We start from the raw sequence: 27,576 nt of genomic DNA, 5'->3' as shown, positions 1-27,576 counted from the left end.
ATAGGTTAGTTTATGGAAAGCAATGCCATTTACCAGTTGAAATCGAGCACAAGGCATATTGGGCGCTAAAGAGGTGCAACTTTGACATGGAAGAATTGAAGACCAACCGTCTAATGCAAATGAATGCCCTTGAAGAACTCCGAAATGAGGCTTATTCTAGTTCGTGGCTCTATAAAGAAAAGACCAAGAGATGGCATGACCAAAGAATCAAAAGCAAAGACATCCATGAAGGCCAAAAAGTACTACTCTTCAATTCCCGATTAAAACTTTTCTCGGGCAAACTCAAATCAAGGTGGGATGGTCCATTTGTGGTCAAGACGGTGTTTCCTCACGGGGCTATAGAATTGATCTCAAGAGATGGCACGCCATTTAAAGTCAATGGCCATCGAGTAAAGAAATATGAAGAAGGAGTCCCCCGCAATGAAGGAATGGAGGAGCTCCTGCTGTGCGGAATTGCAAACACGTAGAAGGGGCGGAGTCCAGCTAATGACTCCATCAAAAGAAGCACTTCTCGGGAGGCAACCCGAGTTTCACGTTTGCATTTTCTTTCCCTTTCTTTATTTTTCGTATTGTTTTTTTCATTATTCTTCATTCATTCTACTTCTATAAGTGCTTGAGGACAAGCTCTACTGAAAGTGTGGGGTGGAAAGACTAAACAAAGGAATTAATATAGTAAAAATTGGCAAAACTTAAATTTTTTTTTCAACCTGAGACATCTACTCGGCGAGTATATCGGCTATACTCGGCGAGTAAATGTTCGTTTACAGCCAAAAATGCTTGACACGCGTGTCTACTCGGCGAGTAGATCCATTATACTCGGCGAGTAGACGGTTCAAACCCAGTAAATTAAAATCTGTAAAAATCACTTTTATTCAACATTTTATCCCCACACTCGCCGAGCATCTTCTCTCAGCCGCCTCTCAAAAGTTCTTCAAGATTTAGTCAATTTTCTTCCTCTTTCTCTTAATTCAACCACCAAGGTAACATCTTTACTCTTTAATTTTATGAAAGGTCCAATCTTTATCACATATCTCCCCATATTTGGTATATTTTCGGATTTGGGGAGTTTTCCCCAATTTTTAGGGCTTTGATTTACTCATGAATTAGAGGTTATTTGGTATAATTTTTTCAAGATATATGGTTAGATACACAATTACAACAAACCCCTATGAACAAATTGTACTATTACACAGATTACACAGATCCGATTTCGATCTGTCCGAGTGTTCATACTACTCGGCGAGTATGCTCGCGTACTCGGCGAGTAGGTCCCACAAAGATGAAAATTTTCTCTGTTTTAATTATGGGGTGTTGTTTGTTGCTGTGTTTTTGGAATGTTTATGCAGATAGCATGGCAAGGAGAGGACAGTCATCACGAGGAGGAGGCCATGGTGATATGCCATGGTTATCCTTTCAACACATCACCTCCAAATCCTCCAAAACCCGAGCCTTAAACAGGTTGGAAGCTCTGCGACAAAAGGAAATTCACTTGCCCACTGCAGTAGATTGGGGATGGATGGGCAATGTTGGCTTGGAAGAGGAGCTTACACCATATTTGGTGAAAGACTGTAACTTGGGTTATGCCACCATCACTTGTGATGGTTGGTTGCAATTGTTTAAAATCCAAGAGCCCGTCTACGCGGAGTTGTGTTGGGAATTCTTTGCTACCATTTCATTCCAAGGTGGTAGTGAGTATTACAACCCAAACACGGTTTCGTTTTCTTTGGGAGGAGAGCTGCAACAATGCAGCATGGTTGAATTCTCTTGGCGGTTGGGCATCTACGATCAAGAAATAGCAATGACAGAATATTTTGAAGCCTTCTTGGAAAACACCCACAAAGAACTTCCCGAGGGGGTGGTGGCATCAACATGGTGGAGTACAATTGCTAACCGGGTCTATATACCTTCCACTACTCAAGAAGGTCATATCTGTACTCCAATCCATCGACTTATTCACCGGTTCATTGCGAGCACAATCAACATGCGAAAGGATGGGGATAAAGTTCCCACCCTTGATATCTTTTATATGTGGAGTATCATCACCCCCGATGTTTTCTGCAACCTCCCATATTGCATCACTAAATTTCTTGCGGAGGGAGCGGTTAAGGAAAAAATCAACTCGAAGATCAATGGGGGTATGTTCATTACTCGGCTTGCGCGATCATTTGGGATCTTGGAATTACCGCAAGCTCAAATGTTAACGGTTATCCACCCTCCTCCGTTCAATACGGCACTCTATAGGAGGGCTCGGATAGTGGAAAATTTTGGTGATTCTTTTACGATCCCGAGTGAGGACGAGCCGACGATCCCCGAGGAGCCGGGAAGGCGGGTTAGGCCAAGGAACGAGCGGGTACGAGAAGACCCACCGGTAATTCCAGTGGAGGATAACGAGGGGTGGAATCAAGTGGAGTATCGACGATATTTGGATGATATAGGGCGAGGAGTTAATTACACCAATCAATCCTTCGACTATCTTTTCCAACAAATGAATATTGCCCCGCGACCGGGACCCGGCTATCCTTACATCATGGATTGGGACGAAAGGATGCAAAGAAGGAGTGGAGAAGGAGGTAGTGGAGCTGGAGGAGCTGGGATGGACGAGGAAGAATGAAGATTTTATTTGTTTTTGTTTTTGTTTGATTATAATGTTTGTTTAAGACAATTGTGGACATGTGAACTTGGTTATGTGGGTTGAATTTTAGTGTTACTTTTAGTTTTCTTTTCAGGTATTGAAGCTAGGATGCATGCTATTTAGGAATGGTCAAGCGAGGGATGAGAACCTTTAGGAGTGCTTATGGAGTTTTGTTCCTAGGATCGAGTCCGTACGAATCGAGAGTTTATTAAAGTGTTGTTGTTTAGGAAGTTTACTGGAGAGTGCATTTATATTTGCATGTCAACACTAGAGTAAAGAGAGTCAGCGATTAAAAGAATTCTGGAATTATACGTTATACTCGCCGAGTGCACTAATACTACTCGGCGAGTACATCTGTTTCTGCACGATCTGCTTTGTCCGATAACTACTACTCGCCGAGTTTACTATCCTACTCGCCGAGTAGCCTGCTGCAGGAGGAGTTATTGATTTGTTCTGGCTACTGTTATATGCGCCATTCATACATTCTTTATACATTACTACTGAGGCTTGTGCAACAATCCTTTTTCCTTGGAGTTTTCAAGCTATCAACCACACGAGACATATGGCACCCATGCCATGGATGAGCTGTTCCCATGGTTAAAGTCACTAGCAGAAGGAGTTGAAGAAGAGAGTGTCAAACTAGCGACTGCTACCCCAGGGGAGTTTGTTCCAACTTTCTCTTTATTTGCATTTTTTTAAGTTGTTATAATATGCAATGAGGGCATTGCATAAAATAAGTGTGGGGTAGGGGGTTAGTCACATCTTAGAACACTTAGAATCTTAATTTACGCTAATTTTTAAATTTGTTGAATATTAAAAATGCTTAGGTCTTAAATTAGAAAATTTTGGTAAAAATTAGGATTCCATATTAGAATTGTGTTAATAATTGCATGAGAACCCAAATGTTTAGTTGAGCCTATACACGTTCTAGTGCATTTGTGGCTTCCTTATTTCAGTGAAATCATGAGACAAAAACATGACCTTGCTCAGCCTGAGGGATGCAATATGTTTAGCAGCCTAAACCTGAAATGTATCTAGGAAAATTTTTATCATTAGCCAATAAAGGTTGAGATTGAGCGCCCCTGCTTAAGCATGTAGGGATTTGATTGAAAAAAAAAAGTGAGGTATACATGTAAAAAAAAGAGAGAGAATTACAAGAAAAATTGTAAGAATTTTGGAGCAAATGAAGTAAAGATTTGAAGATCAAAATTCCAAGAAATCCAAAAAGTTGAAGATACCAAAAATCAAACAACAAACGTGGTGAATTCAAAGATATCCAAGATCAAATTATCAAGAAGTGAAGAATTCCAAAGAGCTCCATAGTGGTATCATGAATTGTAATTTTCTAGATTATGTATGCTTGGGTTGCTCAATTAAAAATACCTTGAGGGTAAAGAGGTTTTCTGAGGATGGATTCGGAGGGTTGCATAAAATGAGCATAGTTCGGGGTGAGTGGGCGAATGTTTATGAGGATTGTGAGTATTTGAAGTATGGGGGGTTTTTAGGATTTTAGACACAAATGCATGCGTTGCGGTCTTGGCATAATGGCTGGGGAGGATTGGAGTTATTAATGTGATTTTAATGTGTTTAAAATATAGTTTTGCTTGGGGGCAAGCAAAAGTCAAGTGTGGGGTATTTGGATATGTGAATAATTAGTTAATTATTTAACATATATTCTTAGTTATTTTTGGTTAATTATGAAAATAATATGGACAAAAGGTACTTAAAATGCTTTGAATTGTGTTTTCAGTCCAAAAGATATGCTTGGAGGCAAAGAGGAGAAAAGGGAAAGCAAGTGAAGATTAAAGAGTGAAAAGAATGACCTACTCGGTAAGTAGATCGACCATACTCGGCAGGTACACGATGATCTGCCAGAAGATAAATACGACTGCTAAGCTAAAGACGGATAAGTATTGACCTACTCGGCGAGTTGATTCTGCTACTCGCCGAGTACCCTCTGTTTTGGGATATCTTTAAAAGACGAATCCGTATCTCATGGGACAGAACCCCTGGCGAATTTTGAAGGATTAGCTGCGACTAAAAGGTTCAGAAGGCGCTAAGGAACCCTAAGCTTCAAGAGTTGGAAGAATTCAAGCAATTAGGTTAATTCTACCACTTAGACTTAGGAATTAAACATGTTTGCTTTCATAAACTTTGTTTTTATGCTTGTTTCTACTGCAACTATGAGCTAAACTCGTTTTTGTTTCTGTTTAGGGAATACCAAAGAACTCCTATGGTTTAATTATTGAATTTTGTTTAATTGTCTATTGGTGATTTATTAAATTAAGTTTGTTAAAGAACCTTATGTATTAATCACTACTATTTTCTGTTAATTGGAAGGCAATTAGGTTGCATGAACATCACTTAATTGTTAACCTCATATGTCTATGTGAATGCTAAAACGTATGCTTGGAAGTAATGAGTATGAAACTAAGATTAATAAGAAAATAGGAAGATTAATGTGTGAGCTTGTTTGAGAAACCATCAACAAGAGGTTAATTGAATTAATAACTTAATTGACCATTACAAATCTTATTTAATCCAAATAATTAATCTAGGGAATTAATTAGTTTAAACACTTGATCAACGCTTAAATTAGTTAATTGTCTAAGGGTTAGGAGTAATGAACATGAACCTAACTATTATCATTGGTAACCAATAGCAATTAATCTACCTTAACTTAAATAACCATAGGAGTGAATTGGTTGAACCTAAATAGAAACATCTTTATCAAATTTGGTGAATAGTTGTTGCTTTAGTTAAGTAGTTAATTTAGTTTGTTTAAGTTTCTAGTCTTGCAAAACTAGAGAAAAACCTTTTACTTTAATTATTTGTTTTAGTTAAAATTAGCTATTAGTTTAATTGTCCGTTCCCTGAGTTCGATACCTTACTTATCAATCTATACCACTTAAAGACAGGTTCACTGCCTTCGTGTGCTTAAATTATTAATAAAAAGTAGGGATAAAACTAGTTGAATTTACACACATCACCATCCCTATATTTTTTAAACTCAATTATGCCACATAAGATCCAAATGTTAATAATCTTTATCCATGTATAAAAAAAACAGAGTTATTGTGATTGAAAAATATAATTTAGTAACTAAGAAATATATAATTAATTCATATATTTAAATAATTAGAAGCATCATAATATATGGAGTTTAATCTCATTGTACAAAATTGCATCTCACAAGTATTCCCATGTATTTTCCCAAACATAACATGGTCTAGACAAACTATTAGACTTTAGCATAGTTGTAAATAGTGGACGTAGATAATAATCAGAACCTGAATGACTTGCTTCTTCAATGACATCAATATATCCCTATCATCTTCTAAAAGTCCAACAATATAACATGTGATAGCAACATCATTGAAAGAGCCCACATCACAACAGACAGCTCAAATTGGCTATCAATTGGTGCTTTCATTGACCATTCCCTCTTGCACTATGCCACCAAAAACAGAGACACCCCTTATTGAACAATCTATGGCAGCCCTAGCCGACACCATGGCCAAACTACTAGCAATCTCCACTAAATCTGCTACCCAGCTCGATCAAATCTCCAAACCTCTCACCAGTACTGACCAAAAACCCCTCACCACTATACCTCCCAAACCAGGTACCCCTCCCCCCCACCACCACCACCACCGTTCCCCACTCCTCGACCACCCAAAATCGCTTTACCTCTGTTTGACGGGTCCTCCCCACTCGATTGGATCTTTCAACCTAATCAATACTTCACTTACCATAATATTCCCACCAATCAACGCACGACCCTCGCCGCCTTCCACTTTCAAGGAGATGCACGTCTCCTCACCGATTGGTCCTTATTCACTCGTGCTCTGGAGTTATGCTTTGGGCCTTCCACCTTCGATAATCACCAGGCGGCATTATTCAAGCTGAAACAAATGGGAACTGTGGCTGCCTTCCAAACGGAATTTAAACGCATTAGCAATTGCGTGATTGGCTTGCCCACCATGGCCCTCCTCAATTGCTTCATCTCAGGTCTACGGCCGGACATCCAACGGGAACTTGCCATCCACCACCCCACCACCCTCCACGAAACGTATGGACTCGCCAAACTCATTGAAGATAAGCTTGCTGCAAACCACCAGGCCTCCCCACAACCCCCATATGTGCCTCATCAACCCACATCGCTATCTAAGTCTACCTCCACTTCCCCAGGCTTACTGCCACCACCGACCGCCACTAGCGCCACCTTAACAGTCCGCCGCTTGTCTCCATCGGAACTTCAAACCCGTCGTGCCCAAGGACTTTGTTTCCGTTGTCCGGAGAAGTTTCACCCCGGCCATCGTTGCAACTCTCCCCAATTTCTCATTCAATCAACAGATGAGTTTGTGCCTGACTCATTGAGTTACACTGAGGACAACTCCATGGCCATTCCACCGTCCATCGACAACAACCACTTCCTAGCTCTTTCCCCCTCCGCACTCCATGGCACCACATCACCCGGTCAGTATTCTGGTGGACTCTAGTAGTACACATGACATTATCCAACCCCAGGTCGCTTCATTCTTGGGCCTCGCTACCGAAACCAAGGCATCCTTTCCTGTCATGATCGGTGATGGTAATTACATCAGATGTATCGGTCAGTGCAACCATATAACCCTGCACCTAGGAGAGGCAACCTTCACAATCTCCCCATTTATCCTTCCAGTAGCTAGTGCTGATATCATCCTGGGGATGACTTGGTTGAGTTCCCTTGGACCCACACATCAGATTACTCCATCCATCAAATTACTTTCCCACATGACGGCAAGACCATTACCTTATGTGGTGATCCCATGTTAACACATGTGTCTCCTTCTTCCATCTGTCATTTAATCCAAAAACAATCTATCTCTTCCTATTTTGCCATCATGTTTGACCCACTACCAGACCCCATTCCCACCGTTGAAACCCCCTTCCCCCGGATGTTACGGAGCTCCTGCACCACTATCGCTCCATTTTTGAGAAACCAATTGGCCTACCCCCCCCCCCCGCACTCAACCCCACGACCACCACATCCACATGCTACCTAATGTTGCTCCAGTTAATGTCCAACCTTACAGATATCCCCATTTCCGGTTAATGTCCGACCTTACGATGGAATTATATGACCTAGCACCAGTCCCTTCCCTTCCCCAGTGCTCCTTGTTCGTAAAAAAGATGGCTCTTGGTGGTTTTGCATTGATTATCGCGCACTCAACGCCGTGACAATACGGGACCGTTTTCCGATCCCCACGGTGGATGAATTGCTTGATGAACTTCACGGTTCTCGTTTTTTCTCAAAAATCGACCTCTGCTCCGGCTACCATCAACTTCGAGTGGCAGCCGAGGACACACCAAAGACGGCTTTTCGTACAATCGAGGCATTACAAGTTCCTCGTGATGCCCTTTGGGCTCTCCAATGCCCTGTCTACCTTTCAAGCAGCCATGAATGACCTCTTTCGGGACCATCTCCACCACTTCATTCTCGTTTTTTTTTTGACAAAATATTGGTGTACAGCCTGACCCGTGAACAAAACCTCATCCATCTACGCTCAGTCTTCGATACCCTCGCCAACAACCAATATTATGCCAAACGATCAAAGTGCATGTTTGCAGAACCACAGGTCCACTACTTGGGTCATGTTATCTCAGCTACCAGGGTATCTGTTGACAATGATAAAATCACTGCCATCCTAGATTGGCCGCCGCCCACTACTACCACTAGACTACGTGGATTTTTGGGCCTCACTGGTTACTACCATCGATTTGTTCGCAATTATGCATCTATCGCTGCCCCCTCACGGATTTGTTACAAAGACACCAATTCCGTTGCAATGAAACTGCCGATGCCTCCTTCTTGGCCCTGAAACGAGCCATGACAACTCTACCCACACTAGCCTTACCAGACTTCTCAAAAACTTTTGAAGTCACCACAGATGCTTCCGGTATTAGAGTAGGTGTTGTATTATCTCAGGGAGACCACCCCATTACCTTCTTCAGTAAGAAGATGGGACCAAACATGCAATCGTCCTATGCCTATACTAGGGAACCGTATGCTATCACTGAAGCGGTGCGTAAATGGCGCCAATATCTGCTGGGCCACCACTTTAATATATACACGGATTAACACAGCCTGTAGCACCTTTTAACCCAGGTAATCCAAACCCCCGATCAACATAAGTGGGTTGCAAAGCTACTAGGCTTCGACTTTGAGATCTTATACAAACCGAGTCGAGAAAATAAAGTTGTTGATTCCCTAAGTCGCATTGAGGACCGACAACATATGTCACTCACAACCCCCACCTTCCCATGGCTTGAAGATATCCGACGACACTACTCCACCACAACCGAGGGTCTCCAGTTTCTTCAACAACTAGCTTCCTCCCCACATCAATTCCCACACTACCGTGTCCATGATGGCTAAGTCTACCATGCCGGCCGAATTGTTATTCCTAACGTCTCTGATCTCCGTCGTAGGGTCACCACTGAGCACCATGCCACTCCACTCGGTGGCCACTCCAACCAACAACCGACACTACGTCGCCTCTCTTCTTCCTTCTATTGGCCACGAATGACAGAATCAATCAGAGAGTTCATCAAGTGTTGCCCCACATGTCAACAGGTTAAATATGTAACTCATAAGCCATACGGTCTCGTGTAACCCTTACCAGGTTTGGGATGACCTAGCCATGGACTTTATTACCAAATTTCCGCCATCACAGGGGAAGACCACCATCCAGGTCATCGTCGATAAGCTATCTAAAAGTGTACATTTTGTTGGATTGCCACCAAACTACACCGCGGTCACATTACCCACTCATTTCCTCCATACCGTTTACCGTCTTCATGGATTGCCACATTCCATCATCTCCAACCGTGACCCTTTATTCCTCAGTCGTTTTTGGCAAGAATTATTTAAAAAACTAGGCATGACTCTCCGGCACTCTAGCGCTTACCACCCCCAAAATGACGGCTAATCGGAGGTGGTTAACCACTGCCTCGAGTCATATATGCGTTGTTTCGCCAGTGACGAACCCACTACTAGGCATCGCTACCTCTACTTGGCGGAATACTGGTACAACTCCACCCACCACAGCTCCATTGGAATGTCGCCTTTCCAGGCACTTTATGGAAGACCACTACCAGCTCTCCCAGATTACATTGCAGGGTCCTCCACCATCGCATCCATCGATGACACACTACTTACTCATAGTTGGCTCTTGGATCAACTAAAAGCCAACCTGGCTGCCTCACAAGCACGCATGACCAAAAGTGCCAACAAACATCGAGTAGCAAAAGACTTTCAACCAGGTGAATGGGTATATGTCAAACTCCGCATTTACCGACAAACCTCAGTCGCCAATCGCCAATCTCACAAATTAGCCCGTCGATACTTTGGTCCGTTCAAGATAGCAGCCAAAATCGGACAAGTTGCTTACCGACTGGAACTTCTTGTCGGCAGTCGGATCCATCTTGTGTTCCACGTCTAGCGCCTCTTCCCTTGATGGCAATGGACGACAACCCGTTCATGCTACCTGCTTCCATCATCCGATTTAGACCATCCGGTCCCCCTGACTCCGGCCAAAATCAAGTTTTGGTACATTGGCAAGGCTGCAATTCTAGTGAAGCTACTTGGGAAGACCTCACTAAGTTTCAAAACAATTACCCAATCTTTTAGGGCTCCAATAAACCAGACACCACCACTCACAACCTGGAGGACAAGGTCGATGTTCTCCTGGCCGGCATTGATAGCAACATCATTTAAAGAGCCCATATCACAACAAACAGGCCCAAACGTAATTGGACTATACCAGCCCGTTATCGTGATTAAGAAGAAGGATTCGACTACAAGTCATTAGTCAATTTCTTTGTTTGAGTCAATTAGTTATAGGTCAACCAACAGGGCCGGTCCAAAAAGAAAAAAATGGCCCCTTAAAGACAAATATAATAAAGATTCAAAAAAAATATCATTTATTTTTTACTATAAACGCATTCAATTAGCAATAACAAGCATGCCAAATTGTTTATCTTTTGAGCTAGTTTGATTTTGAACCAACTTTAAGCCCTAAAAATCATTTAGGTAATAATTTTTTATATATATGCATTACATAGCCCATAAATTTTGGGGCCCCTGGTGACGTGGGCCTTGAGCGGTCGCCCAGGTTGCCCACTGTCTGGACTGGCCCTGTCAACCAATAAAGCATGTGTCCTTTAAAAAGGCTTGCACGTTAGTTTCCCATGTTCCTTTTAATTCTCCTTTTCTTATGCCAGTAGACTTAGTTATAGGAATGCATACTTGAAGCTTTTACTTCTCAAGTATATAAGTGTAAATAGATTATCAGAAAATTGCTCCAAGCTTTATCTCTTCTTATTCTTTTGGGAGTCTCGCCAGCTCAAATTGGCTATCAACATGCCTCTCTAAAAGTAGCATGTTCGTTTTCTTTTGCCATACATATTTCTACAAATGACTTCGGAACTTCGACTGTATTTAAAAGTTTTCACAAAAAAAATATGTTTCATCAAGGTTAGGAGAAACTGTATGAATTCTACCGATCGAAAATCCATTTTGTCTTGACTCCCAACGAAGCTCTAGAAATCTCCATACACATTTCATAGGAAATTGAACATAATAACGTTTTCGTTATAAAGAAAATTATGTTATTGTTTAGGTTGAATTAAAAGTATGTGGTGTTTTAGATTAAGTAAACTTATATTGTTATTTTGGTATAAAAATAAAATAACATTATTTTATGCTAAAAATAATCGTATGCTAAAAAATAAATATAATATTATTTAGTGATACGAAAAACATAAAATTTGATTGCATAAGTTCAATCAAATCCTTCAAAATTAACCCATTTAAAGCTTATATGCAAACTTACCATTGAGAAAAGGAAGAACCAAAAAAATGGAGCTAAAACCTTTTAAAATTGGATATTATTAGCATTTCTTAGTTATTATTATTATTTTTTTTTTGTCATGGAATTCAAATTTATTTAATTGATTTATTAGAGTAGATTTATTATATTTAATACATTACATATATAAATATTAGTATATTGTGGCTTTTAATTTATGAAAATTAAAGAAAAACCATAAATTGACATATGGTTATATTTTATTTTAAAAAAATATCAAAAAATAACATGTTTCAAAACCCACAAGAAAATGATATGTGACAGAAATAATTTTAATTTATTAGAGTAGAAGATGATGAAAATTTTTATGTCGTAATATGAAGAAACGACATGTCTATTTAATGAAAGTACATTATTTCCATCTATACTTTCATTAAATTTGCAACATTTTATTGAAGTTATGATTAAACTTGTTGTTTTGTCATAATATAAAAAACTAGATATGGAGGACATAAATGGAACATTTTAGACATAGTAAAATAGTATTAAAGAAAATTTTTAAATCAATAAATTATCTAAGCATAAGTTAGATAGATATATCGAAAAATTTCCTTTCTATTCGAAAACGACTTTGGGTGCCTCGAGCTTCTCCATAGGATGAATCTTTACTGCTCAAGAATCCGTTTGTGGCTTCAGGTGTATATCAAATTCCATCCGCACTCTGCATGAACAAAAACCCAAATCCAAATGAATCTTATCTCTTTACATTATTCACATCCATGATTCAAGTTACATCCTAAAGAAACTCACTCTTTTTCCAGAGGCGGCATGAGGCTCTTCCATGGGTCTATTTACATCTTGAAGATCACTCCCCCCCTCCATGATTCATAGCTTTAATTAGAAGCTTAAAGAAACTCACTCTTTGTGGCTTCTTGGCCAACAGTTTTGTTTTGGTTATTTTAGGATCCCTTGTTCCGTGCCCTAGACTTTCCTTCCATGCCTCATACTAAGGCATATTTTAAAAAGATATAACATTGTTACTCTTCTTTAGAGTAGCCTTAACAATTGGAGTAATGAACTCTAGTACAAACTCATGGACTTTTAGTGAAGATGGCCAGAATGAGTGCAAGAAGTTGATCAAAAGTCCATTGATATGTGAACCCTCATGATCCTACAACAAAAATTACATCGTTTCAACATAATGGCATTTCAATCCCGGATAATAAATAGCATTGCATTTTCATCTCTTTGCAATTTATAGTATTTTACTTTCCTTTCTTTCAATTATAGCATTGAATGACATTGCTATGGATGATGGAATTTTAACAGGAGTAAAACGGAAGTAGAATGCTATGATAACCAAATTGATACAAGTACAACGATCTTTCTTGCATTTTTTAACCTGTGCTATGTAAAGAATTCGACACATTACCTGATCAGCCATTATCATCAAGTAACCATAACTGATCAAGGATTTGATATTGTTTTCTGGTTTCTTATGATTTAATTGATAATTCTTTGGAATGCTATGTTTTTAAAATAAGTGGAATAGTTGATTCCCAAACAATTTGAATTTCAAAAGAGAAGAAGTTGAATTAATGGGACAGGCAACAATATAGTATCATAGGGGTAGAATAGGAATTTTAGTTTAATAATATGGGTGGGAAAAAACGCTGGAAGGGACTGAAAAGATGCCACATGGCCTCTTTTATTAGAATAGAAGATGATATTGTCGTCAATTTAGGAAAAGTAAATCTTCCTTCCATGATTTGCTACAAGACCATTACCAGGTGTCAAAAAATGATAAGTGACTGCCAACTTCACTTTTCGTTTTCTTTGCCTTTTCCTTTTTCTTGGTCTTGGTCTGCCACCACACTTAACACTTTTTGTGTACAATATTCACTCTTATCGTTTACAGCTTTTGTAAGCCAATCAACCACTCTCATCTTCATTTTGTGTACAATCTTAGCAATCAGGGCCTTCGATTTTTGGTTAATCATAATATTGTTTTTCATATCTAAAGAAAGACAATCTTCTTCTTTTTTTCTATTTTAGCATAAACGTTTCTTGTTTGAAGATCTGCTATATTGTCGACTACTTTGCCATCCAAACCATCAGAAAAGGAAAGCAACCCAGCTAGAATGGCGGAGGAGGTTGCTAATACTGTGGCTGGGAAAATAGTGGACTTGTTGTTTAGTGGGGCTAAACGGGAGATTGATTACATCCGAAATTACACTAAAAATGTTGGCAAGTTGGAGAGTGAAGCTCGAAAGCTCAAGGTTATGAGGGGTAGGATTCAACAACGAATCGATGCGGCTGAAGGAAATGGAGAAATTCTCTTAGCTGGTGTGCAAGAGTGGATGGACAAGGCAGAAATTGAACTATCCAAGGTGGAAGAGTTTCTTGAAGAAGTAGCCAACGCCAAGAAGACATGCTTTAACTTACGACCTTGCGTCGATTTGGGCACCCTCTACCATTACAGTAAGATGGCGATAAACAACACCTCTTTTCTTCTGGATCAACAAAAAGATGGTGAAACTCTTGAAAATTGCGTCTCCATTCCCGCTCCCACCCCAAGATTGGTAGACCTTTACCAACCAAAAAATCTTGATGATATTGATACCCACAAGTTGGCGTTGAGGGAAATCATTGAAGCGATCAAAGATGAGAGCATACAGATGGTTGGAATTTATGGATCAGGGGGTGTAGGGAAAACCACATTAGCCAAGGAAGTTGCTGCAGAAGTGAAGAATCTATTTGCGGAGATTGTGTTTATAACTGTCTCACAGACTGTAGATGTTAAAGAGATTCAAAAAAATGTTGAAAAAGCAGCAAAGCGTATAATCATTAATAAGGAGAAGGTTCTAATCATTTTAGATGACATATGGAAAAAGCTAGTCCTCTCTGATGTGGGCATACCATGTGGGAATGAGCACATGAATTGCAAGATTTTGTTGACGTCTAGAAGGAGAAATGTATGTGAACATATGAACACGGATAGGAATATCTGTGTAAACACATTGACGAAGGAAGAAGCGTGGGTCCTCTTCAAACGTATAGTTGGTGATGAGAAGTTGGCGAATAATTTTAGTCTGGAAAAAATTGCAAAAGAGGTGACTGAAGAATGTGGCGGATTGCCACTCATCATTCAAGCGGTGGGAAATGCTTTAAAAAATAAAAAAATTGATATATGGGAGGCAGCACTTGACCGACTACGAAAGCATGCCCCTCTAGAGCTCGATCCAGAGATTAGCTCAGCATTTACTCATTTGAAGCTGAGCTATGACTTGCTTGATAGCAAAGAAGCTAAATCATGCTTCCTACTGTGTAGTTTGTTCAAGGAGGATGGAATCATATCTCTGTTAAGCCTAGCAGAATATGGGGTAGGTATAGGGATATTTAAAGATCTGGATAGCATTAACGATGCAGAAAAAAGAGTCCGAATGGCAGTTGACACCCTCACATCCTCTTCCTTGTTATTGTCTGAGCCGGGAGACAAAGTAAAAATGCATGATGTTGTGCGTGATGTGGCTTTGTTAATAACTTCTTCTTCTGAAGGTGAAGAGAAGGAGAAGTTTTTAGTGGAGGCTGGAAATAAAGATATGACAGAATGGCAACCAAGAAACAGAACCTCAGACAGCTACACCAAGATCTCACTCATGGATAATAGCATTGAAAAACTTCCACATCATCAGCTTCATTTCCCACTCCTTGATACTTTCCTTATACGAAAAAATGATCTTTCAGTTATTCCTGATGATTTCTTTGGAGGCATGAAAGAAGTTAAAGTTTTAGATATGTCTTTCAATAATATCACATCCCTCCCACAATCGCTGAAGCTGCTCAAAAAACTCATCACACTTGATCTAAGTTACAACAATGAGCTCAATGAAATTTCTATATTCGGGGAGCTAAAAGACCTGGAGATTCTAAAGGTTAGAGCTACCGGAATCAAAGTGATTCCTGAAGAGATAGGTGAATTGACAAACTTAAGGCTGTTGGATGCGGGGGGATGTCGCTATTTATCTCATGTAGCGCCTGGTGTCATATCAAAGCTCACTTGGTTGGAAGAGTTGTATTTTGGAACCTATATCAATGACAAGAACGCAGTGTCTCGCTTTGGTCTTATGGAAATAAGTAAATTGAAATCGTTAAGAGCTCTGCATTTAACAATGCATTCAGATGATTGTCATCTTTTTCCCGAAGGCACCTGCTTCGAAAAGTTGAAAGAATTCTATTTTCAATTTTGGAAGGGCAGAAGGTTTTTATCTGAGATAGGATCAAAATCATATTTAAAACGTCGACTACACATTGAAAGTTCTAAGTTCCCATTCAAGATGCCAATCAAGAAACTGTTTCAGGTAAGTGATGGTATAGAACTAGACTACATACAAGATTTGCATAACGTCGTACCAGACCTTTATGGAGAGAGTACGATTGATGAATTAAAGTCTATTGAGTTGCATGGATGTTATGATGTTTCATGCTTGGTGAAGATAATGAATGAGGATGCAACACAAACTTTTGCTGCTGCATCCAATGACCTGATGCTTGGTCAAAGGAAAACAACAAAGGAAAAGTATTTCTCCCAAGTGGAACAAATCTATCTGCATAAACTAAACAACCTGAAGCTTCTTTTTGATTGTTCATTTCAATATATAAGCTTGCGTAATCTACAAGCCATTGAAGTTGTACAGTGTACTTCCTTGTCGGTGCTATTCCCGTTAAGTGTAGCACAAGGGCTTTCCAAAATTTACCCGAGGGACGAATGGTGTAATTTACCCATATATATATAAAACAGGGGGGGGGGGGGGGGGGGGGGGGAGACAACCTTCCTAGTCCCTGCGAAGAGTTATATTAACCATTTGACCTAACACGATCATATATATGATCATTAGTGCCCCGTACGGAAAAAAAAAAAATTTCGACCTTTATGACAAATCAATTACCGTAACATTAGGGCATGTTTGACATAGAACATTTAGGAGGTTCTAGCATTTGACACAGAGCATTTAGGAGGTTTTAGGATTTGACAAAACGCTCAGTTTTGAATCAAAAATCTTGTTTGACACTACAAGCTTTTAACGTTTAGTTTAAACAAAACACTCCAAATCTAAAAACTATGTCACATAATGTTTAACAAAACGCTGTCAACTACTAACTACCGACTAGTTTTACCGAACGCGCCCTTAAAATCACTAACCATTGTTCATATAACGACGTTTTAATACTCATATAATAGTTTACTTGTTAATTAGATACCGATTTATTAACCATCACAATTTCCCTAAAATGCATATTAGCGGTCCTGATCTTTGGTCGGTCTCGGAAGTGTTCAATTTTTTTAAAACCGGTCTAGGAAAAATCCTATTTTCGGACCAAACTTGGACAGTCTTAGGCCGGTCTCTATTTTTTTTGGTCCGATCCGTGGTCTTTGCATGTATTTTTTTTTGGTCATGTGTCGTGTTCTTTGTATATTTTATTTTGTTCAATTTAGGGGGTTTTCAGTTCGGTTTCAATATTTTTTGGTGTTTTGGTTTCGGTTTCGGGTGTTTCCATGTACATATGTATGATTAACTAGTTGGAAGAATTTGGGTAATTATATACTAAAATTTAATAAAATAAAGAAGGGAAGAAGTTGGGTAATGTGTGATTAACAAATATGTAAATGACACAAAAATTATATGTATATAAACTTGGCTTCTATTCTTTTTTGAGACATGTCTCGGGTTGGATTCAGACCGGTCTTTGATCGTTTTCGAAACAGTCCGGTTTTATTTTTCAGACCATTCTCAACCAATTTTTTTTCCGGCCTTTGGTCCGATCTTGGTTTTTCTTTTCCGGAACCGACCTGAAGCAGGTCTTATTGTTCTAAGTCTAACTCAAATGTCCAACTTTTACCTAACACCAAACTTTGGTGTTCAAGCAAGGATTTCCAAAAGACAACGATCGATGAAAAAATAATACTAACGTTGATTGAATAAAAAATTAGTCAAACAATACCATCCACCGGTTTCTTACACAAACACTATGCTTCAAAAGTCAAAAGATAACATTAGCAACACAAAGATTAACAGATGAGATAACCTTTGTTACACGATCCCCTAAAATAGAAGATAAAATTAATCTTTAAATATCCTAGAAAAATATCTGCTTTGAATCACCCTATGAGTTTTTTCAGTGAATATGATGGAGCCCCGACAAACATTTAATAAACTTATCACTACGAGACATGCCTGGTAAATTAGTTGATAACCAAATATTCAATATAAACTTGGACTTCAGAATAAAATAACTTAAAAATGTGAAGCCCATTCTTTTGATCTTCACTCACACCCACTAACCAAAAGTAGTCTTCATAATTCATATGCGAAGTGCGAACTACGAAGATATGGGTCATGATCATGAGACCAACAATGACATTAAGATGGAAAATGACTGTTAGTTGGTTAGCAATATGGTCACGTAAAATATGGTCACGTGTTTGAATGATGAAAATGATCATTTGAAAGTAGTTGATTAGCAATATGGTCACGTAAAATACACATATATTCAATGCTTTCTGAAAGTTCATTCTATGCCTTGTGTGTTTTGTCCCTCATTTTCTCCATCTTGCATGTCAGTAACCATAATGTTCTCTTCAAAGTCTGTAAATAAGTCATTTTGAATATTTTATTTTCTTATAAAATTATGGACTGCAAAATAAACAATGATTATGTCTTTTTGTACTGCAAATGGATAAGGAACCATTTGTTTTGTGATTGAAATTCTCGCCTTCAATATACCATAAGCACGTTAAAAAACATTAGTGAGTTGTGTATGACCATGATTGAATCTTTCTTCTTTAGTTAACGTTTGTCGTAGTCGAAAACAGGCCAACTAATACCTCATATTGCGGTAGGGAGTCGTAAATTCACGAGTGTTAGTATATGTCACATCACAAATGTAATATTTGTATGTGAGTGTGACACCTATTATATAAAGAATAGATATAATGTATTTAATAATAAAAGATATAGAAATATTATAAACCTCGTTGAGGAAATGGAAATCCGAAAGTCTGATTAAATGCAAATTCTTTCAAAACTCGTGAATCATGTGCTATGCCCTCCCATTCAACCCATACAAAAATTAATATTGTATCAAACCACAAGTTCTCAATACATTTTGATAACATTCACATTTTCCTCTTCCCCTATAACGAGTTGTTGATCAACGAGCACATCTACATGCATAATCCTATTCAATGAGATGAGGGAATGTAGAAGATGGCTACCATCTGTGAACGGTCAGTCGATGTCACCCCATCAAACAACAGGGTACAAAGACTAGGGCAACATAGGGATGCATTTATCAATTTGTCTACAAACTTGTTCATCTGTTTGAAAATTTAATAAATATTATCAAACTAGTAAAACAAAAGAAACATTTTTTTTTTAAATACCTTCGCCCTCGTATCCCATTCTACATCACTCATATTGAATGTGTTTGTTACAAGATTATAAAGATATCCCAATTTTGTTTTTAAGTTTCAAACAAACAACACACTTTGCTTTTAAGCAGTCATATCAACTTTTCATATGTTTGTTTTTTGTCAACAATAAAAATTTGAACATATTTCAGTTTTTCCATTAATACATTCCATGAACTTCCTTTTAAGCTACTACCCTCTCGACTGTTAGTTATTAGTTCATGTATACATGTTTCCAGAAACATTTTGTCCACGCATTCCAACTTCCACCTATCTCTAGGTCTCTTATTTGTCATTTCTAGGATAAAAGCAATGATAAATCAACCAACCTAATATAAATATAGAACATAAATTTGATTTCACAAACAAACATGATTTTGATTTCATAAACCAACATGAATCTGATTTCATAAATATGATTTCAAGGACAAAATCTAATAAACCAACCAACCTAACACAAATGTAGAGCATAAGTTTCGATTTCATACCAAAATGTTATGATTTATACCAAGATTTTATAAATTACGATTTCATACATTATGATTTCATAACAAAAAATTAGATTTCATAACAAGATCATACAAGATTTCATACATTAGATCATACAAGCAAGAATTTTGATTTCAGATTTTTATACATTGTATGAAGAAATTAAAGCTTAATCCATATTTTCATACGTAAAAACATACCAACATAAATATCAACATAAAATATAATTTTGATTTCATTCATCAAACATACATACAAAAGTATCAGCACCATTTTTTCAACTGATTAAAAAAAAAAAAAAGACGAAGCACTGTGGAGGTAGGCGTTGGCGATAGTCGGAGGCCAACGACTCTACTTGAGACGGTCATGTCTAACCGGCCTAAAAGAAAGTCCACTTCAAATAGGTTTGTATTAAAGAAGGAAGGGAGAACAACGGATCGATGATGCTGCGTTCATTTTTTAGGCACAACAATCTTTATTTTGTGTCAGCCACATTTAAAGTAAGGGTTGGGTATGTAGACGGGTCATCGATGACTGACCAAGTCAATTGAGTTTGGCCTTTATCAAACAGGCTGACCAAACCGAATCAGCCAAAAATACTAACCAAACCCAATCCGTTTAATATCAAACTTAGCCTAAATAAAAGCGTGGTGAAATCGTTTTTTCACCATCAGTTTTCACAATATCATATTTCGCCACTGCAAAACAAATCACAAAATAACAACTTACTTTTGTGAATGCATCAGATCTAGAAATAAAACTGAGCATGTTTAATTTGCATACCTTTTTTTTAAGAACTTTGGGGTGAGTTCACACATGTGCTTTGTTTGATTGTTAAAATATTTTTTGTTTGTGAATCAAATGCAAGATTTTCAGTTAGAGCATTGACAAATACCCACAAGTAATTCTTTACATTATGAGCCTTGAGAGTAGCATATATTGTTCACAAAACTCACATGTTTAATAAAAAAAATGAAAAGTTATACATAAGTTGAAGTTAGCATAAGTTGAAGTTAGCAACTAAACCAAAAAAAACTCAAATGATTAACACCAAGTAATAAGCTAAACAAATTCTTTGTTGTGTTTGGAAGAAACAAAACTAAATGAAACAAAAAAAAAGGAACAAGTTTCTTGCTAACAAAGTTACACTAATAGAAGCACCGAAATTGCATTAACAAAACAAATGACTACAACTATTTATCCTACTCAAACTCTAAATCTAAAAGATGAACTCAGTAAAATAGAAACCTTATCAAACTGTAAAACTATCAAACAAAACTTAAATATATAACTTTCCTAAAATGCCCCTGCACTCATAAATCCGATTAACCCAACACAAGAAAAAGTACTTGTTCAAAATGCCCATCAGCCATACTAACACAAATCTCCCATCTTTCATTCACTTTCTCATAAATCCCATACAATAATAGACTATTAGTATCCATAAACTACCAATTAAATTAAAAAGAAGTAATTATTATCGGTGATAGCTATTAAAAAGTATTTTAGAGGTTCTTGAGAATATTGTAGATAAAGTTTGACATAGTCTTCAAATGTTTTTGGAGGAACACACTTTCCATCAAGTTCAACTTTCCCACTTTTTCCAAGGCAACCTGCTAAATCAACCACACGCTTCTTCATCAACCGCTCCAACTTCAATCCTAATCAACAAGAAGTAACACTCCTATCAACAATGAATGAAAATGATATTAACTTTATAATCTTTTACAAGCATCGAATTTTACAAATAGATCCTTGCAAAAAAATCGAACCCAAATGTTTAAAGCACTAAAACCATTCAAATTTGCAGGATGTATTAAAAACTAAAACCTAGAAAGAGAAAGACCCAAAAATTGGAACACACATGTTCATGTTGGAAAACTCAAATTATTCCTGGTTTTGGTTTGTGAGAGAGAGAGAGAGAGAGAGAGAGAGAGAGAGAGAGAGAGAGAGAGAGAATATAGTGGGGTGGATGAGAAAAACCATGTGTGTCGTTCGTGTTTTTGAAACAAAATAATATCTAAAGTGAATAATTAAAACTACATACACTTTCTACTTAAATAAGGGGGATATTTGTCAATTAACCATAAAATTTTTTGGATAGATAAAAATAGGTAGTGGAAGAATAAATATCCATATAACAAATGAATGAAAAGTTGAGATACTTTTTACTTTTTTATTTACAAGAACTATAAGTTTCATCTTAATAATTACGACATAAACATGATTTGATACAAATAGAATTGCATATGGTTTTAGGTTTACCCAAACACCATTCAGTTTGGAAATAACCTAAAAGACATATAGGTAGTAAGTCTAAAGATGGACAAGATGAAAAAAGCTTATCGTTTTATCTTCATAATAAGTAAAATTTGAAGATTACAACAAATCTTTTATTTCCCCATTAATTTTGTCAATCCTTATATTTTTGTTTGTGTTATATCTAAATAAAAAATGAATAGCTAAGGGATTTATTGTCAAAATATAAAAAAAAGAAAAAAAAAATATGGTGGTGTAAAGTGTAAACAGTAAAGTATGAGCAAAAGAACTGTCAATACATTGTTTTTGGTATAATCGACTTACAAAAAAGCAGTACCCAAAAAGGAACTAAAATCCACTACATATTTAAACAAAGGGTATAGTTGTCATTGCATTATAAATTTTAGTGGATTAATTAAACTCTTCGAGGGTAGAATCATCACCATTACCAAATTTCTTTGACTCTTGTGTGTGCCAAAAAATGATAGTGACTGCCAACTTCAATTTTTCTTTTCTTTTCTTTGCCTTTTCCTTTTTCTTGGTCTTGGTCTTGTCTGCCACCACACCTAACACTTTTTGTGTACAATATTCACTCTTATCGTTTACAGCTTTTGTAAGCCAATCAACCACTCTCATCTTCATTTTGTGTACAATCTTAGCAATCAGGGCCTTCGATTTTTGGTTAATCATAATATTGTTTTTCATATCTAAAGAAAGACTATCTTATTCTTTTTTCTGTTTTAGCATAAACGTTTCTTGTTTCAAGATCTGCTATATTGTCGACTAATTTGCCATCCAAACCATCAGAAAAGAAAAGTAACCCAGCTAGAATGGCGGAGGAGGTTGCTAATACTGTGGCTGGGAAAATAGTGGACTTGTTGTTTAGTGGGGCTAAACGGGAGATTGATTACATCCGAAATTACACTAAAAATGTTGGCAAGTTGGAGAGTGAAGCTCGAAAGCTCAAGGGTATGAGGGGTAGGATTCAACAACGAATCGATGCGGCTGAAGGAAATGGAGAAATTCTCTTAGCTGGTGTGCAAGAGTGGATGGACAAGGCAGAAATTGAACTAACCAAGGTGGAAGAGTTTCTTGAAGAAGTAGCCAACGCCAAGAAGACGTGCTTTAACTTACGACCTTGCGTCGATTTGGGCACCCTCTACCATTACAGTAAGATGGCGATAAACAACACCTCTTTTCTTCTGGATCAACAAAAAGATGGTGAAACTCTTGAAAATTGCGTCTCCATTCCCGCTCCCACCCCAAGATTGGTAGACCTTTACCAACCAAAAAATCTTGATGATATTGATACCCACAAGTTGGCGTTGAGGGAAATCATTGAAGCGATCAAAGATGAGAGCATACAGATGGTTGGAATTTATGGATCAGGGGGTGTAGGGAAAACCACATTAGCCAAGGAAGTTGCTGCAGAAGTGAAGAATCTATTTGCGGAGATTGTGTTTATAACTGTCTCACAGACTGTAGATGTTAAAGAGATTCAAAAAAATGTTGAAAAAGCAGCAAAGCGTATAATCATTAATAAGGAGAAGGTTCTAATCATTTTAGATGACATATGGAAAAAGCTAGTCCTCTCTGATGTGGGCATACCATGTGGGAATAACCACATGAATTGCAAGATCTTGTTGACGTCTAGAAGCAGAAATGTATGTGAAGGGATGAACGTTGATAGGAATATCTGTGTAAATACTTTGACGAAGGAAGAAGCGTGGGTCCTCTTCAAGCGTATTGTTGGTGATGAAAAGTTAGCGAATGACTCCAGTCTGGAGATAATTGCAAAAGAGGTGACTGAAGAATGTGGTGGATTGCCACTCATCATTCAAGCGGTGGGAAATGCTTTAAAAAATAAAAAAATTGATATATGGGAGGCGGCACTTGACCGACTACGAAAGCATGCACCTCTAGAGATCGATCAAGAGATAAGGAAAGCATTTACTCATTTGAAACTGAGCTATGACTTACTTGACAGCAAAGAAGCTAAATCATGCTTCCTACTGTGTAGTTTGTTCAAGGAGGATGGAATCATATCTCTGTTAAGCCTAGCAGAATATGGGGTAGGTATAGGGATATTTAAAGATCTGGATAGCATTAACGATGCAGAAAAAAGAGTCCGAATGGCAGTTGACACCCTCACATCCTCTTCCTTGTTATTGTCTGAGCCGGGAGACAAAGTAAAAATGCATGATGTTGTGCGTGATGTGGCTTTGTTAATAACTTCTTCTTCTGAAGGTGAAGAGAAGGAGAAGTTTTTAGTGGAGGCTGGAAAATGTATGACAGAATGGCAACCAAGAAACAGAACCTCACACAGCTACACCAAGATCTCACTCATGGATAATAGAATTCGTAAGCTTCCAGATCATCAGCTTCATTTCCCACTCCTTGATACTTTCCTTATACGAAAAAATGATCTTTCAGTTATTCCTGATGATTTCTTTGGAGGCATGAAAGAAGTTAAAGTTTTAGATATGTCTTTCAATAATATCACATCCCTCCCACAATCGCTGAAGCTGCTCAAAAAACTCATCACACTTGATCTAAGTTACAACAATGAGCTCAACGAAATTTCTATACTCGGGGAGCTAAAAGACCTGGAGATTCTAAAGGTTAGAGCTACCGGAATCAACGTGATTCCTGAAGAGATAGGTGAATTGACAAACTTAAGGCTGTTGGATGCGGGGGGATGTCGCTATTTATCTCATGTAGCGCCTGGTGTCATATTAAAGCTCACTTGGTTGGAAGAGTTGTATTTTGGAACCTATATCAATGACAAGAACGCAGTGTCTCGCTTTGGTCTTATGGAAATAAGTAAATTGAAATCGTTAAGAGCTCTGCATTTAACAATGCATTCAGATGATTGTCATCTTTTTCCCGAAGGCACCTGCTTCGAAAAGTTGAAAGAATTCTATTTTCAATTTTGGAAGGGCAGAAGGTTTTTATTTTTGATAGAATCAAAATCATATTTAAAACGTCGACTACACATTGAAAGTTCTAAGTTCCCATTCAAGATGCCAATCAAGAAACTGTTTCAGGTAAGTGATGGTATAAAACTAAATGTGATAAAAGATTTGGATAACATCATACCAGACCTTTATGGAGAGAGTGTCGATGAATTAAAGTCTATTCAAATGATTGGTTGTGAAAATGCTTCATGCTTGGTGAAGATAACAGATGAGGATGAGGATGCAACACAAACTTTTGTTGCATCCAATGACCTGATGCTTGGTCAAAGGAAAATAACAAAGGAAAAGTATTTCTCCCAAGTGGAAGAAATCCGTCTGACTGACCTTAAGAACCTGAAGCTTCTTTTTGATTGTTCATTTCAATATATAAGCTTGCGTAATCTACAAGTCATTGAAGTTGTACGGTGTCCTTCCTTGTCGGCGTTGTTCCCGTTAAGTGTAGCACAAGGGCTTTCCAATCTGAGATGTTTATCGATTTGGGGGTGTAACAGTTTGATGGTAGTGATTTCTGGTGGTGATGAGCAAACAGCTGATAATGACATTGTGTTCCCTAGACTTACCCGTATTTACCTTATAGAATTGCACAAACTAAAGAGCTTCTACTCTGGGGATTCTACAGTCAAATATCCTTCTTTGGAGTTTATCAAGGTGATAAATTGTGGTAGCATGAAGAGATGGGGTTCCGGAGTCCACAATATGCCCAACCGCAAATTTTGTCATGAAAAGATCCTTAATTTGTTCCATAAAAATTGATGATCTTTTGATCAGAAAGTACATGTACCATGAGAGAGGTATATATGGAAAGACTCATCTTTCTTCTTTTTCCCCCTCAACATTTCATGCTCTACCTAACATTAACACATAATCACACAATATCAAGGTTCATTGTAAATTGAACGTTGTGGTTCTATGTCATCATCTTCCTCTTCTTCTCCATCAGCAATCTCATCTTCCCAACTCCCAAGTCTCATCATCATCATCCTCATCCACGTCTACTGTATATCTGAAGCTTTTCCTCAAACAGTTAATATTGAATTCTTATGGCTCGCTCAATTTGGTTTCAACAGAGACAAGCACAGAGGAGACACCATATGCTCTTCTAGCTTTTTTTTCCTCATAATGCGCCTTGGCAATTCATCAAACAGTTGGTAAGCATCAACATTTTATCATTTACCTATTAACACCATCCCAAATCATAACATACATGATTTCTTTTATCAAACAAAGGAACACCACACATTTTTCAGCGAACCCGAGTCAGAGACTGGGTAGTCGGAGTAGGGGTTTTGATCAAATTCCAGCAAAATATCTTCAAATTGAACTCTGGATGACGACAAAACCCTATAAAATCTCCTTTTTTTTTTTTTTTTTTTTAAATCAGCAAACAAATTTATATTTCTTTGATTTTGTCAGATATAGGGCTTTTGATTGTTAGCCTAAACTCTCTGATTGTCTTTCTCATCGTCAACTTTATCAACGCTCATTTCAATCTTCTCAACATAACATAAAGAATTACAAGTACCACCACTTTTATGAATTATGATTCTGAAGATTGATTTGTATTTTCATAATTGGGTGTGGGATGTGACTTAGCCACTTTTTGGATTTAGTCATCGTATGGGTTTCTTGATGCCCCTTAACCATTTTGGTTCTGAGTTTTGACTAACATTTATTCCTTTTTCAATTTGACAGGAAGCACAAAGTAAAATCAATGATTTGAGTGGTGAGAATTATAAGTGTCTTCTTTTACTTATTTTATATCTTGTTAATCGAAAACCATTCATTTAAAGCCTTTTTGTACCGTTTTTATTTTTTTATTTTTTTTATAGGAAAGTGGATTGGAACTTTGGAAGTATGCAAATATGATGCTAGGCAGCTAAGGGTGTTCGTTTAGATGAGAAATATAGGTATATACCAAAAATGTTTTCCATAAATGTAACATCAAATAGAAATTGATACATTAAAAGTTGGGAATTTGTTAAAGGAAAATATGGATGTTAATATATTATTGTATCTATTTTGACCGTTTTTTTAATATGCAGGCAATGGTCAAGAAAAAACGAATGAAGACATCTCAGACTATACACATTGGATCAAATGATCAATTGATATCGGTGGATATTATGAAAAAAGTAGTTAAGAATATTTAGTTTGGCCTAAACTCTAAACCTTAAACGAAAAAACTGATTAACCAAAATCGGACTTTTGTCTCTTTTCTTCCATATTTGTAAAATTAAGTTTTAATATATGATTACATAGACTTGTGTATTTATTTTTTATGATAGTTTTGCATACATAATCTAAGCTTGGGGTTTTCTCCTATACATTACAGCTTCGTGCACGTGTATGAAGATTTTTTTATTATTTGTGTCATATATCTCTTTATTACTTAAACTAACAACTAATTCTTCATTTCAATTAGATTTTATTGAAAAATATAGTTTTAAAAATTCTTAGTTTTACTTCTCTTGTAATATTTCTTTTTACTATTTGGTATGGTAAAATCGGATAAGGAATGGAATGAGTTATTCCACTGAAATAAAACAATTGTTTGTTTTTTTCCTAATGGAATGGAATAGATCATTCATGAAGAACTCTAATTTCATCATTTTTCTTAATTTTCCTACCTTAGGTGGGAGATGTTTCTTTTTTCATTTTCATCCCATTTTTATCTATAAGTTTATTTTATGAGAAATATTTTTAAAATTTCATGATTTTGATTGATAACAAAAAAATAAAAGTACAATATTATTTCATGTATCTTTTTTAAAATTTTTTGGCAATTAAACAACGTCACTGTTGACCAAACATTTATTCATTTAAATGTTAACTTCTTAATCTTTCCGTCCCCATGACAAATTGTCCAAAATATGATGTTTTTAGGTTGAAAAC

The 27,576-nt window shown here is 37.2% G+C and overlaps 2 protein-coding genes and 1 long non-coding RNA gene across 5 annotated transcripts in view; 2 read left to right on the top strand and 1 right to left on the bottom strand.

Annotated features, from left to right (window-relative positions):
- Nucleotides 1–27,006, top strand: part of LOC145071091 (disease resistance protein At4g27190-like) — a 260,526-nt gene extending 233,520 nt beyond the window's left edge. Inside the window, exons 1-5 of one of the 3 annotated variants that reach the window (XM_079018014.1) lie at nt 22,071–24,067; nt 24,140–25,832; nt 26,377–26,407; nt 26,514–26,591; nt 26,727–27,006. In XM_079018014.1, the coding sequence (XP_078874140.1) occupies nt 22,537–24,067; nt 24,140–25,437 (2,829 nt within the window). In that variant the 5' untranslated portion in view covers nt 22,071–22,536 and the 3' untranslated portion in view covers nt 25,438–25,832; nt 26,377–26,407; nt 26,514–26,591; nt 26,727–27,006. Of the gene's footprint in view, nt 1–22,070; nt 25,833–26,376; nt 26,408–26,513; nt 26,592–26,726 lie in introns of those variants that run through there. The other 2 variants (XM_079018013.1, XM_079018012.1) reach the window with 2 other exon arrangements.
- On the top strand, nt 13,373–16,283 carry LOC145067756 (disease resistance protein At4g27190-like). The gene is made up of 2 exons (XM_079014815.1): nt 13,373–13,590; nt 13,625–16,283. Exon 2 carries the CDS (start codon nt 13,629–13,631, stop codon nt 16,281–16,283), a length of 2,655 nt encoding a protein of 884 aa, XP_078870941.1. The 5' UTR covers nt 13,373–13,590; nt 13,625–13,628.
- Nucleotides 20,820–21,424, bottom strand: LOC145071500 (uncharacterized). The gene is made up of 2 exons (XR_013690512.1): nt 21,312–21,424; nt 20,820–21,131 (listed from the first exon to the last, which is right to left on the bottom strand). It is a non-coding gene; the product is annotated as an uncharacterized LOC145071500 (long non-coding RNA).
- Nucleotides 27,007–27,576: the final 570 nt, after the last annotated feature.

This window comes from Lactuca serriola, chromosome 8 (assembly GCF_051521515.1).
Source record: "Lactuca serriola cultivar US96UC23 chromosome 8, Lser_US96UC23_V15, whole genome shotgun sequence".
Taxonomy (NCBI): Eukaryota; Viridiplantae; Streptophyta; class Magnoliopsida; order Asterales; family Asteraceae; genus Lactuca; species Lactuca serriola.
The sequence above is the reverse complement of the archived record's forward strand: the minus strand, read 5'-3'. Positions and strand labels throughout refer to the sequence as shown.